At 53.5% G+C, this 9,411-nt stretch overlaps 1 protein-coding gene across 1 annotated transcript; it reads left to right on the forward strand.

The window, feature by feature from the left end:
- On the forward strand, window positions 1-3,170 carry LOC142396065 (U3 small nucleolar RNA-associated protein 14 homolog C). The gene has a single exon (XM_075478605.1). The coding sequence runs from the start codon at window positions 87-89 to the stop codon at window positions 2,418-2,420; it is 2,334 nt and encodes a 777-aa protein (XP_075334720.1). The 5' UTR covers window positions 1-86; the 3' UTR covers window positions 2,421-3,170.
- Window positions 3,171-9,411: the final 6,241 nt, after the last annotated feature.

The raw sequence follows: 9,411 nt of genomic DNA on the forward strand, positions 1-9,411 counted from the left end.
CTGGTTACGGCAACGATTTGCGACAGCGGCGCTGTTTACGGCACACGTGTGTGTATGCTGTGATCTGCGGCGGTGTTTACTCCGACATGGCGAAAGTTAGTAAGAAAAGAGGGAACAAGAAGAGCTCCGAGGTGGAGGAGACACACGTGGAGTACCAGGAGGAGGAGGAGGAGGATTCAGATGGAGCCGAGGAGGAGCTCAGCAGCGAGGAGCAGGACGGAGGAGAGGGTGGAGAAGGTGGCGAAGGAGGAGAAGATGAGCGGAGGCGGCGCAGGCTGCTGGAGGCGATCAGCGCCCTGGGAGGCAAGAGGAAGAAGCCGCTGGGAGAGAGGTCCGAAGCGGCCGTGCACATGTCGGAGTTCACGGTCACCGTGGAGGGGGAAGGCGACAAGATAGAGCTGTCGGACCTGATCGGAACCGCGGAGAAAGCCCCCGCTGTGACGGCCCAGAGCAGGAAGCAGCTCCGGAACCTGCAGCGGAGCAACAGGACCGTGGAATGTCCTCTGAGCAAGCAGGAGAGGGAGCGCATCCACAGGGACGTGGCCTTTCAGAAGGCGGCCTCTGAGGTGAGCCGCTGGGACAGCGTCATCACCCAGAACCAGAGGGCCGAGCAGCTGGTGTTCCCCCTGAACCAGGAGCCGTCCGGGCCCAAACCCATGGAGAGGGTGGTGATGGGCTGGAAGGCTCAGACTCCTCTGGAGCAGGAAGTGTTTGCCCTGCTGTCTGCCAACAAGCAGCCCACTAAAGACCCCATCCTGACCCCCTCCGAGGAGGCCTCCATGAGGGCCATGAGCCTGGAGGAGGCCAAGGTCCGCCGGGCCGAGCTGCAGAAAGCCCGGGCCCTGCAGTCCTACTACGAGGCCAAGGCCCGCAGGGAGAGGAAGATCAAGAGCAAGAAGTACCACCGAGTGCAGAACAAGGCCAAGAGGAAGGAGTTCCTGAGTCAGTTTGAGCAGATGGTGGAGACGGACCCGGCCTCCGCCCTGCAGGAGCTGCAGAAGATGGAGCTGGCCCGCATGCAGGAGAGGATGTCTCTGAAGCACCAGAACAGCGGCAAGTGGGCCAAGTCCAAGGCCATCATGGCCAAGTACGACGAGGGGGCTCGTAAAGCCATGCAGCAGCAGCTGGAGGTGAACAAAGAGCTGACCCAGAAGGTGGTGTCGGCGCTGAATAATGAGGAGGAGGAGGAGGAGGAGGAGGAGGAGGAAGAGATGCTGCCCGACTTTGTGAATGATGCAGAGCAGGGTCGCCTTTCTGCAAACCCGTGGATGAGAGGGAAGCTGTCTGAGGAGCCTGCAGACAGATTGGAGGGTGAAGCAGCGGGTGGAGGTGAGGAGGAGGAGGAGGAGGAGGAGGAGGAGGAGGAGGAGGCCGTCCTCAGAGAGTTCGACAGCAGGAGGAAACTGCGGCAGGCTCAGGAGGGTGGAGCAGCAGCTGAGGAGCAGGAGGTGGAGGAGGAGGTGGAGCAGCAGCAGAAGGTGGAGCAGGAGGTGGAGCAGAAGGTGGTAGAGGAGCAGGAGGTGGAGCAGGTGGAGCAGGAGGATGAAGCTGCTGCAGAGTTCTCTGACAGGGAGGAGGAGAGAATCTCAGAGTTCAGAAACCTGTTCCAGGAGGTGAGAAAGGAGGCGGGCTGCAGGGCCGCATCCTCTCAGCTGGAGGAGGGTCTGATCAGGATCCGGACCATGGAGGAGGTGGAGCTCCTGAGTCAGGAGGTGGAGCTCCTGCCTCAGGAGGTGGAGCAGCCCTTGGCCTCAGAACCGGCTGCAGGGCAGCAGGCGGCCAAAGGCAGAAAGAGGAAGAAGGGCATCGAGCTGAGAGAAGTGCTCACCAAAGAGAGCAAAGTGCTCAGAGTGCCGCTGGCTCACACCGTGGCCGACTCTGAGGACCCCCAGGACCCCGAGGAGAAGCTGGACCAGAGGGGGCTCATCAAAGAGGCTTTCGCCGGAGATGACGTCATCTCAGACTTCCTCCGAGACAAGCGGCGGCAGGAGGACGCGGGCAGACCCCGGTTGGTGGACCTGACGCTGCCAGGCTGGGGGGAGTGGGGGGGGCTGGGTCTCAAGCCGTCCGGCCGCAAACGCAGAAGGTTCCGGGTCAAGGCGGCGCCGGCTGCGCCCAGGAAAGATCAGCATCTGCCCAGCGTCATCATCTCGGAGAAGAGGAACAGCTCCATCAGCCTCCACCAGGTCACCTCGCTGCCCTTCCCCTTTGAGAACCACGCCCAGTTTGAGAGCGCCGTGCGCGCTCCGCTGGGCCGCACCTGGAACACGGAGCGGACCGTGAAGAAGGTCACCAAGCCCAAGGTGCTCACCCAGCTGGGCGCCATCATTGAGCCCATGGCTGAGGAGGAGCTGGTGAGGGACAAGAAGGCGTCTGTGGGTCAAAGCCGCCGGGCCGACTCCAGAAAGACCAGAGTTTAGTTCAGAGTCCGAGTCCATGAGAAGAACCCTGCGGCTCTGTGGACATTATTCTGCGGCTCTGTGGACATTATTCTGCGGCTCTGTGGACATTATTCTGCTGCTCTGTGGACATTATTCTGCTGCTCTGTGGACAAATGCATAAAAGCTGTGAGTGTTAGAGGAAAGCTGAATAAATGTCACAGTTGAGAGATGAACATGGGACTTCTGTGAGTGTTCAGCAGCTCAGCCTGATGGTGTCTGTAGGTGTTGTAGAGAGGGCTGTGGACATTATTTCTGCTGCTCTGTGGACGTTGTGTCTGCTGCTCTGTGGACGTTGTGTCTGCTGCTCTGTGGACGTTGTGTCTGCTGCTCTGTGGACGTTATGTCAGGCTGACATTTATACAGGTCTGTATAAAACCGCAGGTTTCTGCATGACTGACTCTGACTGCTGTTTTTAGCCAGCTGCCCCAGCCCAGCTGCCCCAGCTGGGTGGAAACCAGTGAAGAAGAAGGCGAACTGACCTGATCATGAGCTGAGCTGCAGTTCATCTGAATACTTTAACACGACTCTGCTGGGTAATACTGTGTATTTTCTTTACTGTTGCCCCTTTCAGCCTCATTCAGGTGAAGCAGATGTTCATAACAAACTGCCAGATGTGACCAGCTGACCAGTCCTAATGTGACAAAGTAGAACTGTCCAGTGGAGTGTTTGACTATTTTTCAACCAACAGACTGTAAGAGTGTGTGAAAGTAAAATAAATCATAAATCTGACAGCTTGTTGTCATTTTTATCCACAGGGGGGGTAAGTTCCTGCTGCCAGGCAGGTGGGGGCAGATGTGGGGGCAGATGTGAGAACCGCGCAGGTGGGGGCAGATGTGAGAGCCGCGCAGGTGGGGGCAGATGTGAGAGCCGCGCAGGTGGGGGCAGATGTGAGAGCCGTGCAGGTGGGGCAGATGTGGGGACAGATGTGAGAGCCGTGCAGGTGGGGACAGATGTGAGAGCCGTGCAGGTGGGGCAGATGTGGGGACAGATGTGAGAGCCGTGCAGGTGGGGCAGATGTGGGGACAGATGTGAGAGCCGTGCAGGTGGGGCAGATGTGGGGACAGATGTGAGAGCCGTGCAGGTGGGGCAGATGTGGGGACAGATGTGAGAGCCGTGCAGGTGGGGACAGATGTGAGAGCCGTGCAGGTGGGGCAGATGTAGGGACAGATGTGAGAGCCGTGCAGGTGGGGCAGATGTGGGGACAGATGTGAGAGCCGTGCAGATGTGGGGGCAGATGTGAGAGCCGCGCAGGTGGGGGCAGATGTGAGAGCCGTGCAGGTGGGGCAGATGTGGGGACAGATGTGAGAGCCGTGCAGGTGGGGACAGATGTGAGAGCCGTGCAGGTGGGGCAGATGTGGGGACAGATGTGAGAGCCGTGCAGGTGGGGCAGATGTGGGGACAGATGTGAGAGCCGTGCAGGTGGGGCAGATGTGGGGACAGATGTGAGAGCCGTGCAGGTGGGGCAGATGTGGGGACAGATGTGAGAGCCGTGCAGGTGGGGCAGATGTGGGGACAGATGTGAGAGCCGTGCAGGTGGGGACAGATGTGAGAGCCGTGCAGGTGGGGCAGATGTAGGGACAGATGTGAGAGCCGTGCAGGTGGGGCAGATGTAGGGACAGATGTGAGAGCCGTGCAGGTGGGGCAGATGTAGGGACAGATGTGAGAGCCGTGCAGGTGGGGCAGATGTGGGGACAGATGTGAGAGCCGTGCAGGTGGGGCAGATGTAGGTGCAGATGTGGGGACAGATGTGAGAGCCGTGCGGGTGGGGGCGGATGTGAGGGCAGCAGTTTCTGGGCTGGGGTGGGATGCTCGGTCCAGTGTTGTGGCCGTGCAGCATGTCTCGGTGCAGTTGGGTTAAACCTTCACACATGGGTGAGAGTGCATGCTGTGGCACCTGACGTCTCTGTATTTCACCTGATAGACACTCTATTAAGTCGGGGGCTGCAGTAATGGACTATGCATCAGTTCAGGTAATGGCTGTCAGCTTGAGTGCCCCAGAGGCAGCGGAGGATTCCATTAAACCCTTATAGTTACTAAATCAGTCCTCTCCACCTTGCTCTCTATCGAACCACTTCTTTTGGGCGATGACTACAGCTTCATTCAGCTCTCAGCCATGAACAGGGCCGGGCCTTGGAGCTGCTGGACTGCAGCCATCACACGCAGATATATGGCGGCTGGCGTGGCGGTGAATCAGCGCCGGCCCGAAGCTTTGCTCCTCTGAGCTTGTTTATGAGATGCTCTTAGAAATTTCTCCTGATGAAGAAGCCTGCCAGAGGCTGTTTGGTTGGGATGTGTAACGGACTAAAAGGTTATCTTTAATGTGTGAGCTGTGATGTGAGGTGTGTGCATGAGGGAGTGTGGAAAAAGCCATTTCCTGCTCTAATCCTCGGCCTGACTCCATTCCCACCCTGACAGGTGTAAGATTAACTTAGTTAGGTGCAGAGCTGCTCATGCACACCAAATTAAATTAATGGAACAAATTTCCCTCCTAATTAAGATGAAAATACGTGTCAGTTGTAACCTTGCTGAGTACTAATTATGTACAAATGATTTATCATCTGTTTCGTCCTGAATAGCAATGGGCTCACCTCTCTGATAGCCTGGCTGGCTGCTCAGAGATGGCTGCTGATTAACTGTGACAGGTTGTGCTGCGGAGAGGCTGCACGTCGCTGCTGAGCCAATCAGCAGCGCTGTGGGCTCCGACTCCCCTCCCCTCCATTAACCTGCAGTCAGTGTGCAGCTGAGCGTCTCTGCGCCGCAGCTCTCCTTCTTGTATCTCTCCTCAGAATGAAAATAAAGTGGACTGCATGAGGCTGGGGGGGTGCTGCTGATGAATCCCACCTGAGACTGGCTTCCTTTGTGCCTCTCTGATGCTCCTCACACCGAAGAGACGGAGCGTCTTTGATACGGACTGAATCCCCAGCATGCAGCTGGGCTCCCACACCAACATGCTGCGGCCTGCTTTAAGGCGTGCTGGAGGAGAAACAGGTGGCAGCGTGAGGCCAGCAGGTGGCGCAGTGGGCCCAGCCTGCTGCTGCCGGACCCTCCACTCAAGCAGAGCCTCGTTACACATGTGGAACTGGCCCATTCCATCTTATTTTCTTCTGTCTCTTAAGAATTGCTATATTTCAATGGGCAGCAGCTCTGATTTGCATGACAATCCTGGTCCCTGGTGCTGCTGAGGACACACCGGCCAATCTGTAATCATTGTTCAGCAGGCGTACTCACAGGGGAGCAGCCTGCTCTGTCATTATCATTCAGTGTGCCTCACACATGCTGGGGAAGCGTGTTGGTGCTGCCAGCAGCAGACCATCTGCATTTTGTCCTCATGGTCCCAGAGATGTGAGCAGACAGTGATGAAGCACAGCCTGCAGCTCCAGTCCTCCTCCTCCTCCTCCTGCAGACTGCTCTCCTTTCTCACCTGAAAGTACGTGTTCACATCAGCTCCAGGTATTAGGGATCATTTGCCCCCTCACTGTGATGCTGGTGCGGTGGGCTGACAGCCCCTGGGCCACAGTTAGATGTCAGTGTGTCTGAGGTACCCGTGTTCTCCTTCCTGTTCTTAGCCGACCTGTCTGTCCAAAGCCGGCTGCTCACGGTGCAGAGACGGGCTGGAAGAGGGGGGGGGGGGCAAACACTGTGCTGGATGCCCTGTGTGGAAGGACTGCTGTAATGTGCCCAGCAGTTTAAATCTGATGGGAGGTGTTCCTGCACCTCAGGCCTCAGACTGGTGACACGTGTGGAAGGGTGCATGAGCGGCAGCCATTTTCTTTTGTTGCTCCCATTTCATGCCTCTGCCCTCAGTGAGAGTGGGCTCTCCCTCAGCATCAGGCTGTCTGGGGATTGGTGGATTGAGCAGAGAGGGAGGGGGTTAGAGGTTAATCACAGACAACAGAGGGGTCACAGGGCCTATTATTCTGGAGCCAGGAACTGCAATGGTCCAATGAGGATGACATTTCCAGCCGGGGGGGGGAGCTGGCTCCACCTCTCCATCACCCCCCACAGCCCATCCAGCACACGCCATCACTCACACTTCCACGAGGAGCTGACAGTGGTCCGATAATGAAAAGCCCCTCAGTGCTCGGCCCAGGCAGCATGATGAATGGCACCCCTCGCTGCTCTCCAGCTGCATCAGGGGGCTTCCAAGTGGCCTTTAAGTACTAATTGAAAGCCCCCGTGCCCTCGTCCTACCTATCAGACTTCCTTCATCCCTCTAATTATGGGGGTTAAGTGACTGTGGGGGCAGCATGGAACCGCCCCGTCATCTCAGATAAGAAGCAGCACCAGGGCAGGAGCTGGGGGGCAGGAGCTGGGGGGCAGGAGCTGGGGGCAGGAGCTGGAGGCAGGAGCTGGAGGCAGGAGCTGGGGGCAGGAGCTGGAGGCAGGAGCTGGAAGCAGGAGCTGGAGGCAGGAGCTGGAGGCAGGAGCTGGGGGCAGGAGCTGGAGGCAGGAGCTGGGGGCAGGAGCTGGAGGCAGGAGCTGGGGGCAGGAGCTGGAAGCAGGAGCTGGAGGCAGGAGCTGGGGGCAGGAGCTGGAGGCAGGAGCTGGAGGCAGGAGCTGGGGGCAGGAGCTGGGGGCAGGAGCTGGGGGCAGGAGCTGGAGGCAGGAGCTGGGGGCAGGAGCTGGGGGCAGGAGCTGGAGGCAGGAGCTGGAGGCAGGAGCTCATTCAGAGCTAACTCAGAGCGTCTCTGTATCAGGAGTGGATAAAAAGACGGATAAAGCATCAGGTTAAAGCCCCACAGCTCCACATCACTGTGGCACAGAGAGCCATGAAAACACAGAGTAGCAGTTCATTTTGACACATGGACTGTTTCTTCAAGCTTGATTCACATCAGCAAAAGATAGAAACTGAGCTTTAAAAATGAAAATGTTTGAATTTAAACATTCTTTCCTGGACAGAAACACTGGAAATAAGAAGCTGCAGACACACAGAAGAAGGCTCTGATCTCACCGCCCCTCCTCATATCAGCTCATTCTGAATGCTTCATAGATTTAAGTTTTTTCTTTTATCTGAAGCATGCTGGCTGAGAGATAAAACATGGCCGCCGAGAGCTTGAGCCTCCGTATCCCCGGCCACTCGTTTTGTGGTGATGACATCACGGTGCAAAGCTGTTATTTCTTTTCTTTTCTTCTCAAACCTAAAGGTCCACAGCAGCAGATTATTCTGATGATGAAACTCATGCATCATCCTGCTGGTATTTCAGGTTTACTCAAATGTTTTAATGAATAAAAACTGCTGCATTCAGACAGTGAACGTCCCGGGGGAGAAACATCTGTGAAGACATCTGTGCTTTCCACAGAACACGTGTCACTGCTGCTGGCCTCTGAATGAGAAAAACAGTTAGATGTTGGCTGCTTTGGATTGTATGAAATCTAATATTCTGCTTGAAGCAAAGTTTTTGATAAATCCAGATATAAATGAGCAGGTTGTGTGCATCCAGCCGCCTGTTGAGCCCAGCCCGGACGCTGCTGACTGCTCCCTGTGTGGCAGCTGCTTTCAGCTTCATGGAGGCATGGCTGCTTGGTTGTTGAGCGCCCACGGCTGTGACTCCGCTCCGCAGTCTCGTACTGAGTGATCAAACTCCCTCTGAGGGGGTAAAATAATCTCATCTAAATGATGGCGGCCCCTCAGTTTAATTTCATAGCCATAATTACAATAAGCATCTTTATCATGACATGTGTGAACAGTTTTACATGAGGAAAACTTAGCTGAAGGAGGCTACAGATTTAGTTTTTATTTATTTCTCCCCCTTCTAACCTCTGACCGTTCTGTGGACCTTTTCCTGCTTCTTTCTTTATAACAGTCATTAAACTGCAACCAAGGCACTGAAAATACTGATAAAATACAACACTTACAGGAGCTTTAATCTACCTGAAGTGATCATTACATGCAAGAGTGACATGAACAGGAATACTTTCACATGTCAGATCAGACATCGCGAGGAACAACTGACATCATGCCAAAACGTTTCATCACACACACACACACACACACACACACACACACACACACACACATACACACACACACAGTTGGGGGGGGGGGGGGGGGTTGATATAGTTGGAATAGATTTTTCCATTCCAATTTTTAAAAAAAAATAGAAATTCTAAATGAAATTACAGGCAGAAGCTTTTACAGCTTTTGCATTTGGACAATATCTCAGGGTGTCCAGTAATGATTTTAAATATGACATGAAGACACATTATATTCACAAAATATTCATAACACACGTCTTCTTAAATTTAGTTTCTTCGGCAGACAAAACAAATAAAAACGTGTTAAATAAAGAATCAGAATCAGAATCAGAAAAGGATTTATTGCCAAGTACTTTTTACATCACATTTGGAGTGTTCTGTTTGGTGCCATAAAAACAAAAAAATATAATAATAATAAAATAAAGTATTAAAATGTAAACTAGTAAAAATATATGTACAAAGTATTTGTAAGCTGAGGGCAGAAGAGTGCGTTAATGTAACGAAAAGGATAAGAGTATTAGGATACCTAATAGTTTATTTACAAGGAGATTAAGGTGCAAATCCCAGAAAAGGTGAGTAATTGTTTCATTAAGAACAAAAGGAAGAAAAATGATCAATATTTAAGCCATGTTCTGCGAAGGTGGAATTTACAGGATAACATCTGTGCCACCTCTGGTTTAGGATTAAAAGAAAAACACTGATCAGTGTATAAATCATTCCAAACAAAGTTCACATATAATATCCTTTTTCTCATACGCATTTATTGTTGGTCTTTGCACTCAAAAAAGTAACTAAATTCCCTACAAGTAAAGCTGTAAAACAAACATTGTCTCAGTAGATAACACCATTATAAACCCAGCTCTTGAAATGCAAAGATTTATGTTTGAAACAAATATCTTTTTTATTCCAAATAAAGTGTTTTTGAGGAGAGAAACCAACAGGAGAGTAACAGTTTGTGAAAGCTGGGGGGTTTTACGGAGAGTTTCTGTGGATT

The sequence above is a fragment of the Odontesthes bonariensis genome, chromosome 12 (assembly GCF_027942865.1).
Source record: "Odontesthes bonariensis isolate fOdoBon6 chromosome 12, fOdoBon6.hap1, whole genome shotgun sequence".
Classification (NCBI taxonomy): Eukaryota; Metazoa; Chordata; class Actinopteri; order Atheriniformes; family Atherinopsidae; genus Odontesthes; species Odontesthes bonariensis.